We start from the raw sequence: 25,237 nt of genomic DNA, 5'->3' as shown, positions 1-25,237 counted from the left end.
AGGGGTGTTACCACCCACGGAGGGCCCCGAACCTGGCTACATCGCATGTCGTGCGCTGCTTATCCCCAATCTTGCCTACGAAACCCACTGTCGTCCTTCAGCCCCAACCACGTTCGATAAGCTTGTCCATGGCATCTGCTGTGAGCACACCATGAGACTACGCCTCTCCCTCATTGCATATGATAAGTATCTACTGTGTTATATTCAATTGCCTATGGACAATCTTTCTCTTCATGTTACAAAAAGCTCTCTACTAAACAACTAACTTTTATTACCTTGCAAATTACTCCTATTTTTATTCTATCTAAGTACTTCTAGTTTTATTCTTGCAAACTTATCCTCTTACACCTACGAAGTAGTTTTATTCTTGTTCTAGGTAAAGCGAATGTTAAGTGTGCGTAGAGTTGCATTGGTGGTCGATAGAACTTGAAGAGAATATTAATTCTACCTTTAGCTCCTCATTGGGTTCGACACTAATTTATTCAAAAGGAATACAAACGACCCCCCATACTTGTGGGTTATCAGGTACCGGCTTATCAACCATCTAGTATTTGGTGGAGCTTCTCTTCAGCGGGTACCCCATCTTCAACATGTAACTTACTCCCACACACAGACACACATGCACACCTACATACTTAATAGGCTATGTCCTGTGCTGGCAATTGAAAGTGTTAGTGTGCATATGTTCTCTATCATCATCATGCAGGATCATAAGGACCTCACTTTTTCTGGAAAGTGATTTTCAACCAAGACACTTGTTCAAAAAATATACCAACAACTTCAAATTCCTGGCAGAATCAACATTATCTTAAATCAACAAAATGGTATTATGAGCAAATTGTATAATGGCCACCCCTTTATATATAAGGTGAGGTATCAAACCTACAAACTTCCGAATGTCTTGAGCCATCTTCACCATTTTCTAAAGACAATTTGCACTGATATTAAAGAGGAAAGGAGACAAGGGGTCACCTACTCACCTTGCCTCACCCCTTTTAAGCTGCCAAAATTCTTACCAACAATATCATTAACTTAACACCGAGAGTCCCCCTTTAAGCATAGTATGGAACCACCACATCCACCTATCATTAAACCCTCTTTCTCTCACGCTATAAAAAGGTAAATTCCAGTTTACCTTGTCATAGACTTTTCAAAATCCAGCGTCAAAACAACCCCTTGTTGCTTTTTCCTCCTTGGCTCATGTAATATTTCATGTCAAAACATGACTCCATCCATAATATTTCTCCCTCTAATGAAGGAACTCTGGGTTATAGAGATAAGTTTACCCGTAAAAAGGTTTAACTCTATCAACCATAGCTTTTGGGTATTTTTTATAAACAGAGGCAAAATGACAAATTGGTCTGTATCTCTAAACAATATATGCATCTACTCCATTTGGAATAAGAGTTATAATAGAAAAATTTATTCTGCTCAGGTCTACCTTTCCAACACGAAATTAATGGAAGCACACCATAATATCATCTTTGATAAAGTGCCAATATGCTTGATAGAATTCAATAGGAAACCCATCACACCTTGTTGCTCTATCCTTTTTCATACCATCAATCACTTTTTTTAATTTCTTCCCCACTAAAAGGTTTGTTGAGTTCCATATTATCTTCCTCTCACAGTTTCTCATGTTTAGTCCACACATCACTTCTTAATCTACAACTAAAACCTTTAGTAGGTCAAGAAAGCTCATTGTAATAGTTGGAAGCATGATCAACAAGACCGGTGGTCCCTTGAATCACAAATTATCCATTATTTAGAAAATAAATGTGCTTTTATCCTGCTACCATTAACAATTACTCCGTCTGTTCCTAAATATTTGTCTTTCTAGAGATTTCAACAAATGACTACATATGGAGCAAAATGAGTGAATCTACACTCTAAAATATGTCTATATACATTCGTATGTGGTAGTCCATTTGATATCTCTAAAAAGACAAGTATTTAGGAATGGAGGGAGTATATGGAAGTAACAAGTATTATTGTCTCCCTCAAGGAACCAATCCTCTCAAGATCTCTTGTGTCAGTAGCCTTCTTCTTCCTTGAGAGACTTACAAATAGAGCTCTGGCCGAAATTTTTCATGGCTGGCAAGGGGCTAAATTTCTTCCAAGATTTCCATGTCTTTAGCTCACCAGTTAGATATTTATTATTTTCAGGATCTGATCTCTTAAATTCCTCTCCCATCCTTTCTGATATTCCCCTTTTTATTTTCTCGCCCACGCTGCCCGCTCGCTCACCCATGCTGCCCGCTTGCTCGCCAACTATTCATAGAGTACGTGGACGCAGCGAGCCTGCCAAGCACCCCGCTCGTCCTTTATATGTTCGATTTGCTCATACTCTTGAGTTTTTTTTGCATGACATCCAGACTGTCCTCAGCAACAATAGGTTCATTCCATATATTTTCCCACTAAGTTCTTTTTTTGCGGGAGTTTTTCCCACGAAGTTCATGAAACCCTTTCACAAAATCCAACTAGGTTCAAATCTAAAGGGATAAAGTATTGTTGCTAATCTCATTATCTCCCACTAGTAAGTATGCACGTGCAACGCACGTCTTAATTGTCATCAAATAATTATTAAAATAGTTTATCATCTACTCCCTCCGTCCCATAATATAAGATCATTTTTGAAGCTAACATAGCTTGAAAAACGTTCTTATATTATGGGACAGAGGGAGTACTATACATGTATTATTACTGATAATAATTTTTTTGGGATGGAAACACAGCTAAATGACGAACAAATAAAGGGCATGCAAATAAGTTCAAGATCAATAAATTTATGTAACATATGATGCTGGTACCTAGTAATTAGTTATAAGCTATTTTTGTAGCCATATCATCTTGATTCTACCCTCTGCCCCATCATAAAAATTGACATCACACATGGCTGCAACAATTTCAACATGACGAGTCAAATATGTTGCCTCTCCTATCTCACACATGCCCTTGTTTCATCATATCATAGAAGAAAAACAGTTTCGTTATCAGTAAGATTGAAAAGAGTCAAGCCATATAGCAAATGGACAAGCTGATTTCTTCATCATGAAATTTTATGATTTGAAATAGTTACTAAATATGTAATGTTTAGTCCAGCAGCCAAATGTGCTTATACCCCTCAGTTGTATACATTTTTGCTTCACTCATGGTTCAGTGCCATGATGTCATAAAAGATATATTAGAAAAACTCGAATACATATATGTAGTAATGCAGCGTGTGGGAAGATGGATTCATGCATAATTAACAGATACCCAAAGCAATTATGAAAAAACATGAAAGGACGGATTAACCATTGTTACATCCTAAATTAGTGAGAATATTTGTAAATTGTAGAAGAAAAAGGTACAACTATCAAAATAAAACAAAACTTGAATCTTGGTTCATTAAAAAGTAACTTACCCTACAGTCTAATCACAGAACAACACATAAGTAAACAACTTGTTGTTTTCTAAAGAGGATGAATTTCATTGGCAGCATGTGTGAACTATCATAAGAAAATTAGTCTGAACTCCTAAAATTTGTTACTCAAGAAATCATCTGCAGGCCCCTGAAATTTTGCTATGCATTTTTTGAAAGAGAAGAGCACTATATCATATCCGCAGTACTGTGCAATAGTTTGTTTCTTGAACCTAAGCAAAAGCAAAACTTCCTCTAGACACTTGCCTGATGTAAGAGGGGAAGAAACTTTCATAATTTCAAAATGGAGGACAATTCACATTTGCCTTTTTTTGCAAACAAAGAGATTGTCTATGTAGGCGGATTGGTGGAGACATCTTTGAAGAAAAACTCACCTCTATTTTTTTACACAAAATGAAACTGACCGTGCACCTTAAATATGTGCAAGCTAGTTGTGTATTTCATCGATTGTTCAAGGAGAAGGCATCGAGGAAGGAACCTCCCTGATGATAATACAACCTAGTCAGTCAGAAGATAATTCTTTTTTTATTTGGACAAGCCGCACTCACTTACAATTTCTCTGGTGAGTCACTGTCAACACGGAGTACGTGTATACAGTATTAACGAAAGAAAAAAAATCTGGTCACTTCCCCACCGCCCCCTCGCATCTCCTTGTCGTTCCCCATTCTCCCATGGTCGCCCCTGCTCCTCCTCCCCTTAATGTCAAATCCGGCCGCGGAACTGGCCGTCGGAGGCGTGGGACTCGCACACCCCTGCTCTTCCCTGCTCCTTCATCGAATCCGGTCGCCGAAGTGACCGAGACGGTGCTCGAGCTCGGCATGCTCGCCCGGACGCCGAGGCTCCTCCCTCCTCCTGATTTAGTAAACATCGCCGCCGCCGCCATGAGCCTCTCCACCCTCTCCCGCGCTCGTCCCAGTTCCAGGTTACTCTATCTCTCCGACCCCGCCGCCTGCTCCTCCCCGTCAATTTGGTTCGTCAACAGGTGCATCACCTCACTCCGTGCAATGTTCGGACCCCTAGGGTTATCTGCTCGGGGGCCATGGCGTGTTCCGCGTGGTGCTGCCTTCGCCGCCGCCGCCGCCCGGCGGTGAGGGCACTGGCTTTTGTCTCATGGGTCGCTGCCTGACTTCCGGTCTGGGGAGACGGGCTTCATTGGCCAATAAATAGGGACGGGAAGGTCCGAGACTGGAGGTCCCTGCTCGCAAACTCGCAACCCCGGCAGCTATTCTACTACCAATAGAAAAAGAGTAAGCTTTCTTCCTAGTTTTGGGTTTCCTTTAATCCGCTTATTAGTTGGTGGCTGTGTTGACGATGCGATCCTTAATGGTTCAGTTTCATGAAGGAGAAGAAGAAGGCGCCAAAAGGGAATGGGAGCAACAAGTCTGAATGGACGGGTATGTTTTGATTGTGAGTTGCATTGCACTTTATTTTTATAGTTTGGGAAATCCTTGGGGTTGCCTATGGAACGTTTCCTTGATGTGATGGTTGGGCATATTTGTTTACTAAATCAAAGTTCCAGTTTACCTTCATCGGCAACTCTAAATATTTCTTACACGTCTTACCACAAGCATATATACTTCAAAAACATTTATTCTAAACCGGTTCATGATAGATCAACAAAACCTCGTTGACGCTCTCACCTAATAGGATATCTACATGAAAGAAGAATATCGCATAACTGCATAGTTCCAACAAGAAGACATTCAAATGCACCATTTTACACTCTGGAATCAGGAAGTGCAACTTCTTTAGTGTTTAGAATGGATCAGGTTACATGTTTTGTTTTCACTTTTAAATAAATAGTAAGCTTGCAAGTGCAACGCATGTATTATCATGTGAAAACAATTAGCATTCATCATACAAAGAAAATATATCAATAAAATGATGAAAATACATTGATGTACCAACATAAGAGAGGCAATAGAGATGTTTAAAAATGTTGTAACACACCAAAAAAATTTACTCGGACTAAAACCCTAGTGAACATATTGCCAAACCTTTGTATTCAAGTTTTTCCTATCAAATAGGTAATGCCGAGAACCAATTTTTTTGTAATTACACACATGGGAAATTCGCAAAGAAGCGCATCATTCATCGTAATCAACTCCATATTATTAGGGAAAATCTAAAAGGCTCGAAACATAAACCAATGCATCTATCCACAAAATAAGCTCTGCTTCATGACACCGACCAATGATTACAAAGAATTGTTATGATCACACTAATAGGGCATCTTGCAATATAATAGAAAATCATTCAAGTCTATCATGTATATTTAGGAAAAAAGCAAATATTGCAGTAACTTTTTGTGATGAAGTAATACAAAAGAGGTTCTGGAACATACTCCTTGGCTTCTTCTAAGGCTCAGTAGAAGCATGCTTGCTTGCATTCATTGCAATCAACCTTCCACTCAAATCCTTTTAACCAGAAAGGAGCTTGCTGCCCCAAACGAGCAGTAACAAACACTTTTCTGTTGGGAAATGTTTCACCCTGAAACATAATCTTAAGGAATCACTTTCATAGCAGAATTTTGTGTTCTAGTTTGATGAGGGATGCATTAGTTAAAATTTCAAAACAAGCTATTTCAGTTACACCAGTGTTCCATATTTTACCGTACTACTATTTTTTGCTATGTACTTTATTATAACGGTTTCCTTCACATACTTCCAGTTTGCAACTTCGGTTATACTAATGTTACAAACACAAACAAATAAAAATACTTGGTTGTACTTGAATTTTGTGTTTGTTGTCCCTCCTTTTTCATTTATCTAAACTGCAATGGACTCCATTATAAACACTGAAGCAGTGTACAAAGCTATCACTGAAGCACTATATAAAGCTATCACATTGCTATTCCATTTTTGCTGAAGTGTTTTTTCAACCACAACTTAGTTCTGTACTTCTTGTTAAAAATATCCACCCGGTGATTTTTTTATATCTTCATAATAATACCTATCCTCTAATTGCTGGTGCGCTGTAGTGAGATTCAAATTTGGAGCAATACATCTTGCCCAGTTTCACCTGTGGAAACCCTCTTTTAAGGTCAAGATCCCTACAAAGATCAAAATGATAGAAGGTCCGGTGTGCTGGCGCTAATGCAAAGCGTGGCGCAGATGGGCTGGGTCCTCGGCCCATCGTCCTCATTGTCTGCGCCTACATCACCTACTACATCGTTGTCCTCATCTCCGACTACTACCGCTCGCCGGAACCCATCCATGGCAAACGGAACTATACACATGTACATGGCCGCCGTCCGCTCCTGCCTCGGTAACAAATAATCCTGAAATTAACTTCTCCTGGCATGTATGGATGGACATTGGCAGCATGCATGCATGTCTGTTGTTAGGCAGAATAAATGGGTCTCACACTCTTGATCATGTCCATGCAGGGCCTAGAGATGTAGCTGTGTGTGGCAATGCACAGTACACAGTTGTCTATGCATCACAGTTGGCACGGGCATCATGTAAGCACAGGCAGTTTTACTATTTAAGCCTCTTTTACTTCTGAATATCTGTAAATATTTTGTTCATAAAAGTCATGGACTAAAAGAAGTTCCTTGCCTTGAGAGTGCAGGTCTGTGGTGCCCAGCAACTGCCGCCATTAAAAGGGCCACGACGCGAACTGCAGCAGGATGGGGCGATGTACCTGGTGATGTTCCGCCTTGTCGAGCTCGTCCTCTCATAGTTCCCGGGCCTGGAGATCGGCCACCTTTGTCTCCATCATCGCCGTTATCATGTCCTTCACCTACTCCTTCATCGCGTTCTTCCTGAGTGTGCGACCTGCGCGCAAGGATAGGCCAGTGGCGGTGTACAGCCACTTGCATCGGTCGGCGGCCAAACGAAGGAGCGGTGGGTGGTGACCTGTGCGTAAGGAGAGGCCGGCCAGCGGTGGCGGGGGCGGAGGCCAACACAGATCAATGGCGACAAGGGAAAGAGAGGCAAGGCAAGCATCGACGGTGGCGGGGGAGGAGGGTCAGGCGGCGACCCTCGAGGGAGTAGGAGCATCCGGCGGGCAGAGGCAGGTGGCATGCGTCGCGGGGTAGTTGTTTTGAGGCGATTTGATTGCGATCAGTTTCCTGTTTTTATGGCTTGCGTGATCGTAGGGCTTGCAGAGGTGGGACGGTAGAGTTTTCGTCCGCCGAGGAAAATTGCTAAGCGCAGTTTTGCCTGAGGGTTAGTCTAATCTTAATGGTTAGATCTAATTAAGTAATCTGATCATGAGGTTGTAATTGGTCCATGATGTTTTGTGTAGCTTAGGCTAGGTGCACTTAGCAATGAATATGTTTGCTTGTTTAATAGTAGTATAGATAATGTCCATTACGCCAACATAAACATCCATGTACATATACGATGTAGTAGTATACGCACAAACCACACGCATCTTTCGGCTGCTCCTTCAATACGATGCTATCACAAACGCAAACGGTGGGTTTTGGGTGTCCTTGTGGCTTTGACCATAAAATCACGATCAAATCGATGTGCAGATAATTTTTCCACCAATTGACCTGCAATTACTGGGGTTTTAGAGTTTGGTGTTTGAATTTGTTGAACACATAATTTACCTACAAGTTCAAGGTTCTGTACTATGAACTACTCATTCCTTTTTGGTTTACAGAGCTTAATTCAAAAATCTCACCAATCAAGGTAGATGGTGAGTGGTGGAATACTTTTTGTAGTTTGCAAAACACACAATTAATGCTTTTGTTTTTCTCAAAAAATTATGTTTACCAATGTATTAATTGCAATACATGCATGCATAAAGTATATGTATTGGTCAATTTTCTTTTAATACTTGCATGTAATGATTTAATATATTTTGGAATTTGAACATGTGACGGGGAACAACCAAATTGAGCCTTATAAAATGAAAAAACTAAAATTTTGAGATAAGATCTATAAACCGGAAAAGAGGGAGTATGAATCTAATTGCTGCTTAAGGCTAGCCATAGTGGGCGTAACTTAAGTACTACCTCTCTCTCAGTTTACAGGGCGTGTGCGTGCCCCTAGGTCGTCAATTTGACCAACCTAATACACGTCATATATTATAAAAAGTATATCAATATAAACTTCAGATGTTTTATTTTCAAACCGTATAATTTTTGTGTTATGTAGTTTATATTAAGGTGATAAAATTGACAATCTAGGTATACGCGTAGGACTTGTAAACTGAAACGGAGGTAGTAGTAACATAGCACACCCCAAGAAAAAATTGCTTATGTGGCATGGAGTTAATAATGAGAAAAGAGATGCTTGTGGTAATATAATATGTTACTGTAACATAACACACCCCGAGGTAAAATGAGTCTATATCTCAATTAAGAAAGACTTACATGTTATCATCCATATGTTACTACCTACTATAAAAATAGTAACATAGACTAGTAATATATACATGCCATTAGTCCAAGTTACTCACCACTATGCCAACCTAAGTTTAGTCATTCTACACAGAATAATGCTAATTACTCAACATTCTCCTTGCCGGATATTCTCCATCGCATGTGCTTTAAATTTGAATGATGCAATCCCCAATACTGTATTATTGTTACTATTCATTTCAATATTTCGTCGGAATTGTCAATCAGATTTCTTAAACAAAAAAGAAATCAGCGCGCGCAAAAGCGGAGTACGTTTCCTACCTATAATTCCCCGGAAGGGCGTTATGGTAAATTCTCCCGACGCGTCCCACCGACCGACGGCCTCCTTTTGAAACCGCAAGCGCACTCCACGGGTACACAAAACACCAGGCCAGTGGCGGGACAGTAAATAAGTGCAATACCCAGTGTCAGTTCCTCAACTGGCCCTCAGTCATTTAAACCCCGCATTCCGCAGTTGTGCCTTCTCCTGGCGTCCATTCCCCCACTCGCTGCTGCAACTGCAACTGCCCCCAGCGAAAAAAGGAGCGACTCACGGAACAAAAATTCTCCATCACTTCCGAGCCCTCGATCCAGTCGGCGCGGCGCCGGATCGAATGCGGGAGGCGGAGGCCGCCGCCGCTTGATCTGGTGAGGCATTCGTCTGCCCTGCCTTAGTTTTCTCGGGTGTTTTTGCTGCGGTCTCCTCGGACCTGGGTGGGGGTGGCTTGCTTGAGCTCGAAGCTTGAGGCAGTGGGTCGGTGAGCGGGCGTTGTCGCCTCCAGAATCTGGATCCGCCTTCTTCCGTTCTGTTTTTTGGCGAGCCATAGGAGCCAGGAATCAGTGGAGTTGGCCTGCCTGGATCTCTAGGGCTTTGGATTTTTGTCTGCGAGGGATTTTGGGGTTTTGGATCCGGGAGCCCCCGCGGGCTCCAAACTTTCGATCGCTTAGAAACCCTCCATTTCGGATTCAATGCGTCCAGTGCTTAGTTTGGTAGCTCTGATGATGAAGGATCTGCACTGATGGTACTAGAATTTTGTCTTTTGGGTTTGAATTGTATCTGCTTTTCTGCTTCTCTGATCTATGAATCTGATTGCGTTAACTAAGGAAATTGAGGCATACTACACTCGTACCACATGCTATTTTACCGCTATAGAAGCCTATAAGTTTGTCTGTGCTGTGGGAACATAATCGAGCGGAATGAATGACTTAGGTGTGGAGTTGGTTCGGTGATACATGCACAATCAGTTTGCTCTATGCTTGGTTGGTACCCTCATGCTGAAAAGTAACCTGCATATTTGGGCATGGAACATTTAATCACTTATTATTATAGATGTTGACATATTAGCGTTTCTGACCTTGGCAGTAGCATTATCTCTCTTCTTTGTTATCTGTTTCCTTTTGCAAGGTTGGTGACGTTTCTGCTGATATTCCCGTTGACAGGTATTTGAAGTGGACAAGGAGCAGATACGATCTATAGAGGGTTGCTGTGCTTGTAGTTGTGGGCAAAATGGAGGGGAGAGTTGCTGGCGACGTGGAGCTTGATTCTGCAGTGTTCCAAGTGTCATTGACCAAGAACAGGTGAAGCACTCTGTTCACCGTGATTGAGCTTATGAAGTGTGCTTCAGATTTTCGTCGCTGCATTTGGCTGAAAACTGTTTCATGGATATGCCATATTGAGTCTTTTATGATTCACAATCTCTGATATAAATTCTGACCCGCCCAGTATTGTGAAACCTTTCCTTCATCAGGTATGAGGCAATTGCTTGTAATGGAGAGAGTGCCGAACCAGTAGCATCTGGTCCTTTCGACCAACTAGTCCTGCACTTGGAAGATGCCAAAAATTTCCAATCACGTTCATCAAGTGGCTCTTTTAAGCTGTTATTGGCTGGGGATGCAAAAGGCTCTACCTGGTTCACAAAATCCACCTTAGAGAGGTCTTTCACCTTAACCTTTTTCTAGTTACTTGTGTTTTTTATAGTTGTAATCGTAACTAAATTGAACATCCCTACCAGATTTCTACATATCATAAATTCGCCTGATGCATCCAAAACGGCGAATGGAATTTTACAGGAAATGTCTCAGCTGGAGGAAACTAGAAAGTTTCATGATTATCTACAGTCCAAGGTATCATAATTTTGTCCCAAAAGAAGTAAAACAAATTTTCTGTGCTAAGTTTGCTTGCACATTTAAGTTCAGTTCTTATCTAGAAAAACAGCAGACGCCGTAAATAACAAAATCCATTTTTTATGCAGGAACAACAAAATCTTATGGGTGGTGCTTTGACAGGTACATTCAAAGAAAGTCTTGCTTCTTCCATTGTTCTTTGTACTCGAAAGCCATCACAACCTTTCAGCATGTATGGCTGTATGCAATATGGCTTTTGTCTCCTTTTTATGAAGCCTATCTAATCAAATTTTGGATTCACTTTACCATTTTAGTGCTATGAGTGATGGACTTAATAACAGTTTAGTTCTACTCTTAGAGCCTGTTACTCATTCCCTGGTTGAAATCACATTTTTTATCAAGCATAACACTCAAATGGTTGATGAATCACAGTACTTCATTGGTGACTTTAGTTGGTTCCTTGACTATTTAGTTGGTGACTTTGTTGGTGCATTGTGTTTTGATATCTTTAAGACTTTGTTGGTGCATTGAGGCCATTGACATATTTTCCTTGGTCCATCCATTTTGTTTGCTTGTGTCCATAGATAACGAATCCTACTATCGTACCCATGATTCTTTGCCTATCACTAGAAGAAATTAGCTGCCTGCTGCAAATTCTAGAAATTATCTATCTGTCAAAGACATGAAAACATAATAAAAATTGCTGTCTTGCACTCACACGTGATTTATATAGGCAAATGCATTTTGGCAGACACTATTTTCTCTAATTGGATAAGTTCAACCCTTCTTTTGACTTAAAAAATCGGAACCCGAGGCATTTGGTCTGACATAAAATGTTTTGATGCTCTAAAATATTATCTTTGGGTTTGTTGAAAATGTTCACACTTCACATTTCTGCATGCGCGTCAATGCAAATGAAAACACTCTATTAAAAAAATTGAGCACTAAAACCTATAGGTAACTGTTTTTAGTTTTGACTTAGTACAAGCAATTTCTATGGATGGCAAGGGATTTCTTTACAGAATGTCTTATTCTGGCTAATGTTGGTAGAGTGCTCAGTTTATGATGATATTCTAATTTGCAGGTGGTCTCTCCAGCACCGTTGGCAAACCACAGCAGGTAATTTCCATTTGTGCAAAACTTCTGATGGCTTTATGTTTTTGTGCATTTTTATGTTTTGTTTGCTCACATTTTAGTTCTCAAAATTACTTTCAGGGAAATATTGGCCCAAACTCCTCAGTGGCTACAAAGTAAAGCCTTTTCTTTTTCCTTTTTCTGTCACTATTTTTTCCCATCTATTAGTTGACATTTTCTATAACTAAATGTTGAAGGAATGAGTTACTTCGAGCACTGGATTTGAGGCTATCAGCACTGAAAGAAGAAATCTTGGTATTATTGAGTCGAGCAGTTGGCTCTAAGTTGTTGAATAAAGAAGTATCAGATTTGTCTGGTTTTGTTCAGCATTTTGGGACATCAGAGTTTAGGTATGCTGCAAAAATCACTACAAACTTATCCCCCCCCCCCCCCCCCCCCCCCCCCACACACACACACAATTAGATCATTTCTACAAGGTCATTCCATTGTACTTTTTTTTGTGTGATACAAGAAGCTAATTGTCATCATTTATCGTTTTGCTTTAGTTGGTTGGTGAGGTGCCTACTGTTGATCCGGGATTGCCAGCCCTCTGTGCTACCCCCACACCAAGCTTCTACTGCTGAGAGAAAGGATGATGCACTTGAGACTCGTGATATCAGTTCCCAAACCAATATCCAAAGGCCTATCACCAGTAATGTTTCCCCAGCAAAGCTTGCACAAGTTGAACGTAAAATGTCAATGGAAAGCGACGATTCCTCTGAGTCCACCGATGAAGATGAAGCTGTTGTTGAAAGAAGCCGCCCCCTTATGAGATCTGCTTCTCCTAGGAGGTCTGCTTCTCCAATGCGAAGGGTTCAAATTGGGAGATCAGGATCTCGTAGGTCAACGCCAATTGCCATCAAGAGCCTAAGTTACTTCCCTCCTAGCCAGAGAGTTGCTTTGGATAAAGATGATGAAAGCAGCTGCAATGGTGAAACAGACCAGCCACCAAGGAGATCCGACAATAATGTAAGAAGAATGAGCGTGCAAGATGCGATTAGCCTTTTCGAGAAGAAGCAGAAGGGTGAGAATCTGGATTCTGAAAGTAAGAAAGCCGGCTTGGTCGCGACCAAATCTGTACTGCGTCGGTGGAGTTCAGGAATGGGTGACTCTTTGAACAGCAATACATCGGGAGAAAAGACCTCAGATTCTACCTCTCAAAGCAAATCTAACAATATGGCATCTGATGCAGAGAAGAATGAAGCTGAATTACAGGCTGAGACAGATGCAGCGCCAAACAGTGTAGTTGCACCTGAGGCAGGAAGTTACGATGCTGATGGCCATGGCATCACAGTGTCGGACATGGAAAATGTGGTCTCATCCCACAGTAACATTTCTGCTGAACAAACACATTCTGGGCAGGAGTCAAACAGTGATAGGGCAATGGCCTCTGCTGAGTGGAATCGCCAGAAGGAAGCCGAACTTAATCAGATGTTAATGAAAATGATGGAGGTCATGCCTGGGAAGTTTGCAGGCGCCAATGTAACTGCTACCGGGCTCATTTCTGCAAGTGAGAAGAAAGGCGGACTTCAAAGAGAGAAGCGAGACACGAAGGTTCGAACAGAGAAAGGTGTAAAGCGACCAGCAAAGGAGACGAGCACCAAGCTCTTGAAGGAATCCGTTGGGCAGAACAGAGCAGCAGTTACCCCCAAGACTAGCATCATAACAGAGAAGCGCAACTCACCTATTCCACAAAGGGCAAGGAGAAATTCATCACCTCCAGTCTTGCCAAAGGAAGTGATCTCAAAGACACCAGCAAAAAAAAGTTCCCCCAAACCATCACCTGCACCAGCTACCCGTAGTTCATGGTCAGGATCTTTGACTAAAGCAACTAGTAGTACTGCACAGAAAACTAAAAACTCTCCTGGAGCAGTTTCAACATCGACACCAACTAGCCGGAGAAGGACCGCGACAGCATCCTTGGCACCTCAGCCGATTTCAAAGGTGGAGAAACCCCTTCCAGCAGTGAAGAACAAGAAGGAACCTGTGACTGCGACAAAGCCAGCCATTAAGGGGCAGGAAGATAAGAAGACAAGGACAGCAACAAAGCCGAGCAGAGTGGCAAAAAGTTCACCTGCATCAGAAGAAAAATCAAGTGCAATGACAAAGTCAGGCATGTATAACAAGGTCCCAAAGAAAAGCAGTGTTGTACCAGTAGAACCCAAACCCGTGAAGAAAGCCACTGGGATTAGTCAAGGTGTTGGTTCTGGTGCTGTTAAGAGTAAAGTGCCGCAGCTTGGTGATTCTTCAAAGGGCAGTGGAATTGTTACCCGTGCGGAAGATAAGGAGCAATCTCCTGTGACAACCGAGCCAACTACCAAGGTACCAGAGGCTGATCTTGCTCAACCAGCACATGATGTTGATGAAAATTTAGAAATTTCGATCGATAATGACTTACATGTTGAAAAAACAGAAAACCCGGGCTCGAGTTTAAGCGCAGCCGAAATGGGCCCCAGTGACCAGGTTGAGCCCTCTGTCGTTGAGGTCAAACCTCTTGACGAGGACATGGACATCTCATCAGCTGCCTGGGTTGAAGTGGATCATCAAGAAGTTACTGATGTGGGTGAAAGCGTGACAGGCGAGGATGTCACCTCGCCAGCAATTGAACCATTGCCGTCATCAAGCCCAAGAATCCGTCATTCGTTGTCACAAATGTTGCAAGCAGATAGCAACGAACCAGAAATAATCGAGTGGGGAAATGCTGAAAACCCACCCGCAATAGTTTTTCATAAAGATTCTCCAAAAGGATTCAAGAGACTTCTTAAATTTGCTCGGAAAAACAAAGGAGACAACAACACTAATGGTTTGGCCAGCCCATCTGTGGTTTCTGATGGAGAGGATGAACAAGAAGAATCCGGTGCTGGTGACGGTGTAAATTCCAGCAGGAGAACTTTTGATGGTTCCAAGACTAATAGCGTCTTATCAGGTACTTCTACAGCCATAATTCAGCGGGAGCTTCTCTTCCTACATGCTGTAGTTTTCAAGCAGAAAGCATCTCATACTTTAGTGCTTGAGGCTCTCAGTATTTTACATCTAAAGTTCCTTCCAAGATGGTCATACACAGCGCGCCGCAACGTAACATCGACAATATGATAGCGCAAAGCGAATCTACATAAACATAACCGTTATGTGTTTCTATGAAATACACGTAGTTATTCATTTTCCTATGAATAAAATTGCAGGTCTACCTTGTCGAATCTAAACCTCTTGTTTTTCAGCTCAATCAACGGCCAGCAGCTTCAATGCCACAGGCTCGGATAGGCTACGGGACAGGCCTGGAGCTGCACCGTCAACTAAAGGCTAGTTCCTTTTACCCAAACAAAATTATGGTCACTTGTATCTACTCCCTCCGTTCGGAATTACTTGTCGTAGAAATGGATGTATCTAGATGTATGTTTGTTCTAGATACATCCATATCCGAGACAAGTAATTCGGAACAGAGGGAGTACTAGAGTTGAGTAGACGTGAAAGCACCACTAATACATTTGTTTGTGCCTCTTTGTACTTGCAGCAGCATCAAGGTCATTCTTCTCCCTCTCAAACTTCCGGAGCAGCAAAACCAACGAGTCAAAGCTTCGATAGATAGCATGCGTTGTTATACGTTAGATGTAAAAATGGATTGAGGTGACTGATTGTTGAGAACGGAGCCAGGTTGTTTGTGTCCGGTTCTGCTTTCCTGCTCTTCGATATTAGCTTCTCCTTAGCGGTCCGCATATCATTACTTTGCTCATGTCTTGCTGTACATCTTTTAAGTATTTTTCTGAGTTGTTTTAGATGACCGGTATGTTATCTTGACTGGTACTACTATTTTTCTTTTTTGCGGGTGATCTTGACTGATGACTGCTGCAAAAAAAAAAAAAAAACAGATTTAACTGCATCCAGCTAGTTGGTTATATCAGGCAGCTTGACTAGAACTGATTGATGATCTACTGTTGGTGTCGCGAACCTCTGGGATTTTTAAAGCTAAAACTCTGAAGGCGACTTCTTGTTCCAAGTTCTCATTTAGCTACGTATTTGGCGTAAAAAATTAATTCTCACTGAATTTGGAGCGTGCCAAGCAATCATCCTGAAAACGCTGCATGATTACAAAGGTCAGAAGCGCTCTCCCAACAAACCTAAACCCAGGAAAAAGAGGCACAAAATAGATACTCCTACTACATATGGGTACGGTATCACCACACACGGACGGATTCAGAAACAGAAGTGGACATCAATTCAAAGAAAGAAAGAAAATGGTGGTACATGGGTGGACATTTATTTACTAGGTAGACATAAGCATGGCTGCGCCAATCACAGAAAGGGAAGGGGAACGGCAGATGACGGATTCAGAAGGGAACCGGCGAGACTTGGATGAGAGTTGGCTCATAGTGACGAGGGGCCTCGAAACCATGGAGGTTGATGAGTGTCGCCGCGACGTTAGCGAGCCCGGCATCCGGAAGGTCCTCCCGGAATGTAGCCCCTGGCGCAAGCCCTGGACCTCCGATGGCGATGGGGACCTGCAGCCGGGTTCAGTAAGACGATGAGAACGGGACACTCAGTCGTGCTCGTGCATATAGATATACATAGCACCGGGCGTCTGATGATGAAATGTGCACTCACTGGATTCAGTGTGTGTGAGGTAAGGGGCTGCACATTCCCGTCTTTGTCGCGAATCGGTTTCCCGGATTTGTCTCTTTTCACCATGTCCTCGGCATTGCCATGGTCAGCGGTGACCACGAAGATGCCACCTACTTGTTCAATGGCGTCAAGAATAATCTTGACGGCTTCATCAGCGGCCTTGCACCCAGCGATGGTGGCTTCAAGGTCACCTGTGTGCCCAACCATGTCTGCATTCGGGATGTTTACCCGTACCTACAAAACCACCACATCACTCTGTTTTACTACTCACCGTAGTTGCCAATTAACAGTTACAAATGAGTATCTCATTTGTCTACTTGCACATGCATATGCATATGCATGGATTTATGCTTGAGGAGGATCTCATTGTGCCAAGTACCTGATCAAATTTGCCACTGAGGATGGCATCCCGTGCCTTCTCTGCAACTTCCACGGCCTTCATTCTTGGCTGTACATTAAAGGGTATACCAGTGTCACTGGGAATTTCTTCGTACCTTTCCAGGTTTGGGTTGAAGTAGCCCGACCGATTCCCGTTCCAGAAAAAGGTGACATGACCAAATTTCACTGTCTCGCTACAGGTCAAAACCACAAGACATGCTCAAGTACCAGAATGTTCAGAGATAGAAGCTCTTTATACAGCACAAAAGTATGTACCTGCAAGCGTAGGTGCGTACGCCATTGTGCGCCAGGTACTCGCCGGACGTCCTCTCTATCTCCGGGGGAGCAACAAGGTAATGACTTGGGAGCTTTAGTTCGCCGTCATACTGAAGCATACCGGCGTAGCGAATCCTCGGGAATCTGACACGGTCGAATTTGTCCAAGTCCTCGTACTCTAGCGCCTTTGCGAGCATCACCATTCGATCAGCTCTGAAGTTAAATGTCACAACAGCGTCTCCATCCACTATGGGCCCAACAGGTTTTCCGCTTTCATCGACGACGACGAACGGGGGTAAATACTGGTCGTTGGCCTTGGGATCATCATCCCTCAGCTTCTTCACGGCTTCAAGGGCACTTGGAAACTTGTGTGGGGCTTCACCAAGAACCTGGGCATCCCAGCCACGCTTCACAACTTGCCAATCATTCTGCATAACAACAAGAAATACAAAGTTATAACTGCAGTATCTCGCAAAAAAGAAGTTATAATTGCAGTATTGCTGCTGCAGGGTACATCCCTGAAGAAACACACAATTTTTTGAAGTAGGATAGGATAGGAGAGATCACCTCATAGCGGTCCATTGTAACATACATCCTGCCTCCACCAGATGCAATCCTTGCATCAACACCCTTCTCCTGTAGCTTAGCCAGATCATTCTCAAGCGTTTCCACGAATGTGACACTGCTTCCATCCAATACGTCGCGACCGTCGGTAAGGATATGAACCCGTATCCTCTTCGCTCCATGTTCACTAGCCCCCTTCAGAAGCAGCTGCCACAGCCAAATCATTCACATCAGCCTGGAACTACACTGCAGAATGAACTCTGCTTAGAAGAAAAATGGTGTAACCTGCAGCTGATCGATCCTTGAATGCACGCCCCCATCGCTCAGCAAACCAATGAGGTGCAAAGTACCGGTGTCAAAAGACTGCTGGATGTACTTAAAACCCTCCCCCTCATATATCTTCCCAGAGTCAAGCGCCAAATCCACCAGTTTTGCACTGCACGTTGTGCACAAATGATCACTAACTTTTGCTTAATAAGTAGCTTCACCAAGGTAGTTGTACTGAAATTAACTTGGTCGCTTTGGTCATACATGACTGTTGTCCTTATGCTAGCACTAACCCGCACACACCATCGCAAAGCACGCAGACCCGCACACTCCCTCGCCTACTTAACACCATCACATTTTGTCCCGCCCGAGTAACCGGAACAAGTACGGTTACAATGTCAATCGCAAGGATTAAACCAAGGTGTATATGAACGACCACTAGGTCACATGCCTCCATTTGTTCATACATTATACCAGCATAGAAAGCCAACATACAAGTTCAATATCTAAAATGACTAAAGTCGGCAACAAACCTACACACACAACGCATAGTGTATTCAAATTTCTTTACAAAGTGTTTATTATAATTATTACTAGCATAGTAAGTATCCCTTTTACATAGTTTATTATCACTATTACTACTATAGTGTCACTGGCTTTGATAACAATTAGGAAGATCCCAAAAACAAAGTAGTAGAAAAAGAACACAAAATTGAAATGTCAGGCTGGTAGGACTAGGGTTCCTACCGGCTCTACTGCGAAGGTTGTAGGGGCAAGGAGGGAGTGGACGCGGCGAGGAACGGGCGCGCCGGCGGCAGGGCGCCGTCGCGGCTAGGGTTGAGGGCGGCGGCGGCTTGGCTGCGGCGGCTAGGGTTTCCGGCTCCTCTAGAAGCCGGGCAACAAAAGATAATAATAGTCTTTATTGCTTGCCTCAAAACGATGCCTTACATGAGTATTTATAACTTTAGCCTAAGATAACTTGCCTAAGATAACTTGTGGGCCAAGCCCCTAATACTAATGCCCGGTGGGCCTCTTCCTAGAATAGACCAAGCCGGTCATAACATCTCTCCCCGCCTGCGCAAACAGCTCGTCCTCGAGCTGAAAGTCTGGATAGTGTTGACGGAAATCTTCACGCTGCTCCCAAGTAGCCTCCTCCTCCGGAAGGCCCGCCCACTGAATTAGGACGAACCAGACGCCACGACGGAGCTGGGCCTGCAACACCTTTGCTGGCTCTGGAAGAATGCGACCATCGGCGGTTGGAGGAAGTGCCGGAGGAGCCGCCGATGGCTCCCATGAAAAGGCTTGAGCAGCCCCACATGGAACACGTCGTGGATGCGGGCGCGGGCTGGAAGCTGAAGACGATAGGCCACCTTCCCAATGCGCTCCACGACAGGGAAGGGCCCGGCGTAGCGAGGGCCAAGCTTGCGCTTCGCGCGCGGGTCCAGTGACTGCGTAGAGCGGTGGAGAAGACGCAGCCACACCCAGTCACCCACTGCGAACTCCGCCTCGCGATGATGATCGTCATAGTAGTGCTTGGCCGTCTGCTGGGCCTGAAGGAGACGCTGACGGACCTCAGCCAGCATCTCATCACGGGTGCGGATAAGGTCACCCGCAACCGCCGTCCGAGCCGTCTCCGGGTCGACCGGAAGTATAGGCGGGGGTGGTCGACCATAGACCACCTCAAATGGCGTCGCGCGCAGGGCGGAGTGATACGAAGTGTTGTAGCAGTACTCCGCCCAAGAGAGCCAGTCCACCCAAGCGCGAGGCCGATCACCTGTCACACAACGCAAATACATGGCAATGACCTTGTTAACCACCTCAGACTGACCGTCCGTCTGAGGATGGAACGCCGTACTCAGGCGGAGCTGGACACCCGCCATCCTGAAGAGGTCGCGCCAGACATGGCCCGTGAAGACTGGGTCCCGATCACTGACGATCGACGTCGGGAACCCGTGTAGACGGACTATGCCGTCGAAGAAGGCCCGGGCCACGGATGCCGCCGTGTATGGATGGCCCAGCGCGATGAAGTGGGCGTACTTAGAGAAGCGATCGACCACCGTGAGGATGACTGACTTGCCCCCCACCTTGGGAAGGCCCTCGATGAAGTCCAAGGAGATATCCGCCCAAACCTGAGACGGCACCTCCAAGGGCTGAAGGAGCCCCGCCGGCCTCAGGGTCTCTGTCTTGTTGCACTGGCAAGTCTGACAAGACCGAACCCAGTCGCGGACCAGGGCACGATCGCCAGGAATGTAGAAGTCGGCGCGAAGATGATGGAGGGTTTTCTGCACACCCTCATGGCCCGCCGAGTGGGCGAGCTACAACACCTGGTGACGGAGATCATCATGCGCTGGAACAAAGATCCGGCGCCCATGGAGGAGCAGTCCGTCAGAGAAGCACCAGGGCTCCTCCAAGTCGCCGGCCGCGAGCTGCTGCTGAAGAAGTGCGGCGTCATTTGCCGTCGCAGTGGCGCGTCGAATGTCGGTGAAGAGACCGAACGATGGCCCGGAGCGGATGCACAAGGCCGTCCCAGCGGACGCGTCGGCGGATGGCGCGAGGTCGGAATCGCGACGGGACAGCGCGTCGGCCACGGTGTTAAGACGGCCCGGCCGATACTCGACGGAGAAGTCAAAGCCGAAGAGCTTGGTGATCCACTGGTGCTGCGGGACGGTCGACAGCCGTTGATCCAGCAAGAACTTCAGGCTGTAGTGGTCCGTGCGAATGTGGAAGGTCCGCCCCCACAACTATGGCCGCCAATGACGTACGGCCTGGACGAGGCCAATGAGCTCCCGCTCGTAGGCTGCCAACTTAAGATGGCTCGGAGCGAAAGGCCGGCTGAAGAAAGCGAGGGGCTCATCGCCCTGATGAAGTACGGCGCCGAACCCGGCGCCCGAGGCGTCATAGTCCACCACGAACGGCCAGTCGAAGTCGGGCATCTGGAGGACGGGGCCCGTCGTGAGGGCCCCCTTGAGGGCCTCGAACGCCGTCATCGCCTCGTCGTCCCAGGCGAAGGCGTCGCGGCGAAGCAATCGCGTGAGGGGCGCCGCGATGAGTCCGAACTCCCGGATAAATTTCCGGTAGTAGCCGACGAGTCCGAGGAACCCGCGGAGAGCCCGCGGCGAGTGAGGCGTCGGCCAGGCGGAGACGGCCGCCACCTTATCGGCGTCCATAGCCACCCCGTCGGCCGAGATGACATGGCTGAGGTAGGCGACGGTAGGCGTCCCGAACGAGCACTTCGAGCGCTTAAGGTGGAGGTGGTGCGCCCGAAGCTCGTTGAAGACGATGGCGACGTGCTGGAGATGTTCGTCCCAGGTGGCGCTGTAGATAAGGATGTCATCAAAGAAAACAAGCACAAACCGCCGTAAGTAGGGTCGAAGGACGTCGTTCATCAGGGCCTGGAACATCGCCGGGGCGTTGGCGAGGCCGAAAGGCATCACCAAGAACTCGAAGTGGCCATGGTGGGTGCGAAACACCGTCTTGGCGATGTCGTCCGGATGCATGCGCACCTGATGATAGCCCGACCGGAGATCGAGCTTGGTGAAGAAGCGTGCCCCATGGAGCTCATCCAAGAGCTCGTCGACCACCGGTATAGGGAACTTGTCCTTGAGCGTGAGTGCGTTGAGGGCGCGGTAGTCGATGCAGAAGCGCCATGTGCCGTCTGACTTACGGACGAGAAGCACCGGCGCCGTGAAGGGCGACGTGGAGATCCGGATGATGCCTGCGGCGAGCATCAGGGCACACTGGCGCTCCAACTCATCCTTCTGCAGCTGGGGGTAGCGGTAGGGTCGCACCGCCACCGGAGTGGAGCCTGGTACGAGGTGAATATGATGGTCGTACACCCGGGCAGGCGGAAGACCCCGCGGATCGTCGAAGAGGTCGCTGTGCTGCTGCAGAAGAGAATCCAGCAGGGGGTGCTCGGCCTCCGAGGACGCGGCAGCCAGCTGGAGGTGTGGCACGGCAGGCGCGGCGCCCCCAATGCCCTCCCACCGGATGCGGCGGCCCTGCCGCCAGAATGTCATCGTGAGCGCGTCGAAATCCCACAGGATGGGGCCGAGGGTCCGGAGAAAGTCCACCCCGAGGATGAAGTCGAAACAGCCCATATCGATCCCAGCACAGGTGATGGAAAAGTGTTCACCGCCGATGGAGATGGGAACGTCGCGGGCTAGCCCATGACACCGGAGGCGATCGCCGTTCGCCACTGTGATCCTAGGGATACCAAATTGGTAGGAGTAGGGTTCCTACCGGCTCTACTGCGAAGGTTGTAGGGGGAAGGAGGGAGTGGACGCGGCGAGGAACGGGTGCGCCGGCGGCAGGGCGCCGTCGCGGCTAGGGTTGAGGGCTGCGGCGGCTTGGCTGCGGCGGCTAGGGTTTCTGGCTCCTCTAGAAGCCGGGCAACAAAAGATAATAATAGTCTTTATTGCTTGCCTCAAAACGATGCCTTACATGAGTTTATAACTTTAGCCTAAGATAACTTTCCTAAGATAACTTGACTAAGATAACTTGCGGGCCAAGCCCCTAATACTAATGCCCGGTGGGCCTCTTCCTAGAATAGACCAAGCCGGTCATAACACAGGCCCACTCGAATCATACACGAATGAATGTGTACCAAAAAATGATCGATTGTATTGTAAGAAAATAAAGGATTCTTTCCAAGAGGTTTGAGCAAACATAAAATTTTCTTTGAAATGTTACGCGAGGAAATCACTGAGAAAATGCTTGATAGGATTCAATACTACTACAAATCAAACAACCCACGTAGGGAAATTCCTACAAATCTCATGTGTATTCTCCCGAGGCGAGTACTCCCCGACTCTCTTTGGAAATAAGTAGCACCCGACTCCTCTTTGGCAATAAATAACTCGCAAATAGAAATTTCAATAAACAATCCTAAAGAGTGAAATTCCTTAAAACACCTATGAAAAACCTTTGAATCAAAGAGGTCCTAAGGAGTAAGATAGCCACCTTTAAGAGATAAATAAACAAGTGTCCTTATATGGCTTCCACAAATTTTTCATAACACACTGCAAATCTTATTATTCTAGTACTCACTCTGTCCGAAATTAACTGTAACGTATCTACACACCGAAACACATGTAGATACACTCATAACACTCATTTCAGAGACAGTTAATTCCGGACGGAAGTTGTACTAGCAATAATACTACACCTACGAAAGATGTTACGTAACCTTCCTCCTAATCCTCTCCCCCCCCCAAAAAAAATTCAACAGGGGTGGGGCCGGCCTCCCCTCTTACCTCCAATCAAAAATTGCCAACTGGCCAATCCCCCATAAACCGGGCTAGGATCGTCTGCAGTACTGTATGATGCAGTACTATCATTGCCGTGTGGACCCGGCCCCATATGTCATCCGCACTACAGCACCGTACAGTACTGTAGAGGATCTCAACCCCCGCAAACCATACTTAGGGCCTCTTTGATTTGCAGGATTATAAAAACATGGGAATAGGAAAAACATAGGATTGGAATGTCATGCTCATCTCAATCCTATAGGGTTTTAGGTTGTTTGAGCATCATAGGAAAAACAAAGGATTCTTTTAAAGAGGTTTGAGTGGATGCTAGAAATCCTATGAGAAGTAGTACAAAAAATTCCTTTGGAAAAAAATCCTATAGGATTCAATCCTATGAATCAAACAATCAACATAGAAAAAATTCCTAAGGATACCAATCCTTCAAAATTTCTATGCAAATCCTTTGAATCAAAGGAGCCCTTAATTGGCCGTGGATGTAGCATTGGGAGCATTACCCCTGGGCATATATCTGGCCGGCTCCAAGCGCATTGTGGCCGACCTCGCTGTTCCCCATGTCATCATCCGTAGGCAGCCCCACGGCCGTGCCGTGAGCTTTGATCAGCCTCCACCTCTCCGGAGCACCCTGCCATGCCATGCAACCACACAAGCAAAGGATCTCCATCCGCATGTAGGAACCGAACCGGAACCGATGAAGCAGCGTGAGAGAAGAGAAGAGAGACGCAGGTACCTTCTTGAGGGCGTCGAGGGTGGGGGTGTCGGCGACGTGGATGCAGTTGAAGGGGTCGGGCGGCGCCTCGCCCCATCCGTCCAGCACCACCACGCCCACCACCTTCCGTTTCCCCAGCCTCCCGTGTTCAGCCAGCCCCCACGGCCTCTCCTCCTCCGCCCCCGGCCTGCGCGCCATCTTGCCTCGGGCCTGTGTGATCAACACTCGCTTCCTGAAGCAGCGCGCCGAAACAGGGCAAGTGCTTTGCTGGGTTCTGGCCTTCTGAGAGAAGCGGTGGAGAGATTGCCGAGTTTTTGTTTGTAGGAATCGGCCATGCTTGTTTTCTCTCGAAGGGTCTGGGCGCCACGAGGCAGCTGGGAGAGGCACAAGTGTATAGACCTGAGGAGCTGGTCCGCTCATGAACCTACCTGACAGTACGACGCTGACACATGGCCCCGGTCAAATTCAAAGAAGAAGAAGAAGAAGAAGAAGAAGAAGAAGAAGAAGAAGAAGAAGAAGAAGAAGAAGAAGAAGAAGAAGAAGAAGAAGAAGAAGAAGAAAAGATTTCCATGCCAGTTAATTATAATTTTTTTTCAAAACTATGATATATTATATAGCATTTTCGAGAACTATAGCACGTAATGCAAAAAAACCAAAACTAGTAGCCCGTCGGGCAGGTGTTGGCCGAAGTGGCACTTTTCGGTCGCAGCTTGGCCGAAATGGGCTTTTCGGCCCGCGGTTGACCGAAGATACGCCTAGCTGGGCCGAAAATCGAGTGTCGGTGGAAGTATGGCTGAAAATAGTAGCTTCGGCCTGGGACCGACCGAAGTGGGCCTTTTCGGCCAGGCAGCGGCCGAAGTACTTTTCAGCCACGCATTGACCGAAAAGCGCCGGATAAGGCACCGCGCGGCGTCTCCTTCCTCTCGCCTGTTCGCCTCTGTTCTTCTTTCTCTCTCTCGTTTCTTCTCTGTACCTCACCATCCCTAGCTGATCTCCTCCGTTTGCCACCCATTTTCACATCTAAGCCACTGAATCGGTAGATCGTAGCAATCTCAAATGGCCTACGGTGTTTTTTTTGCTATGGGATAGTTTTCTGTGCGTTTGGGGAGGAGTAGACATGGTGG

General features: G+C 45.8%; 2 protein-coding genes and 1 long non-coding RNA gene across 7 annotated transcripts; 2 read left to right on the top strand and 1 right to left on the bottom strand.

Annotated features, from left to right (window-relative positions):
- Window positions 1–4,042: 4,042 nt before the first annotated feature.
- LOC123085766 (uncharacterized) lies at window positions 4,043–7,846 on the top strand. Of its 2 annotated transcripts, none has more exons than XR_006439876.1 (5): window positions 4,043–4,671; window positions 4,757–4,818; window positions 6,405–6,691; window positions 6,813–6,887; window positions 6,998–7,846. It is a non-coding gene; the product is annotated as an uncharacterized lncRNA (long non-coding RNA). The 2 variants fall into 2 exon arrangements; XR_006439875.1 differs by having other exon boundaries at window positions 4,045–4,671; window positions 6,467–6,691.
- Window positions 7,847–9,240: 1,394 nt separating this feature from the next.
- Window positions 9,241–15,931, top strand: LOC123085764 (proteoglycan 4). Of its 4 annotated transcripts, none has more exons than XR_006439874.1 (11): window positions 9,242–9,428; window positions 10,221–10,358; window positions 10,529–10,714; window positions 10,793–10,904; window positions 11,033–11,066; window positions 11,989–12,023; window positions 12,120–12,154; window positions 12,236–12,388; window positions 12,545–14,964; window positions 15,221–15,337; window positions 15,550–15,701. XR_006439874.1 is itself a non-coding variant. In XM_044507465.1 (11 exons), the coding sequence occupies exons 2-11, from the start codon at window positions 10,288–10,290 to the stop codon at window positions 15,618–15,620; spliced, it is 3,195 nt and encodes a 1,064-aa protein (XP_044363400.1). In that variant the 5' UTR covers window positions 9,242–9,428; window positions 10,221–10,287; the 3' UTR covers window positions 15,621–15,931. The 4 variants fall into 4 exon arrangements, 3 of the variants coding, with proteins under 3 accessions (XP_044363401.1, XP_044363400.1, XP_044363399.1); XM_044507465.1 differs by having other exon boundaries at window positions 15,257–15,337; window positions 15,553–15,931; XM_044507464.1 differs by having other exon boundaries at window positions 15,257–15,337; window positions 15,550–15,931.
- Window positions 15,932–16,023: 92 nt separating this feature from the next.
- LOC123085765 (2,3-bisphosphoglycerate-independent phosphoglycerate mutase) lies at window positions 16,024–24,437 on the bottom strand. The gene is made up of 8 exons (XM_044507467.1): window positions 24,135–24,437; window positions 23,902–24,029; window positions 18,159–18,309; window positions 17,877–18,080; window positions 17,310–17,737; window positions 17,035–17,227; window positions 16,638–16,889; window positions 16,024–16,534 (listed from the first exon to the last, which is right to left on the bottom strand). Exons 1-8 carry the CDS (start codon window positions 24,309–24,311, stop codon window positions 16,364–16,366), a joined length of 1,704 nt encoding a protein of 567 aa, XP_044363402.1. The 5' UTR covers window positions 24,312–24,437; the 3' UTR covers window positions 16,024–16,363.
- Between the last annotated feature and the right edge of the window lie 800 nt (window positions 24,438–25,237).

Source organism: Triticum aestivum, chromosome 4A, assembly GCF_018294505.1.
Source record: "Triticum aestivum cultivar Chinese Spring chromosome 4A, IWGSC CS RefSeq v2.1, whole genome shotgun sequence".
In the NCBI taxonomy this organism is placed as follows: Eukaryota; Viridiplantae; Streptophyta; class Magnoliopsida; order Poales; family Poaceae; genus Triticum; species Triticum aestivum.
Note: the sequence above shows the minus strand (reverse complement) of the source record. Positions and strands in the feature narration are given on the sequence as shown.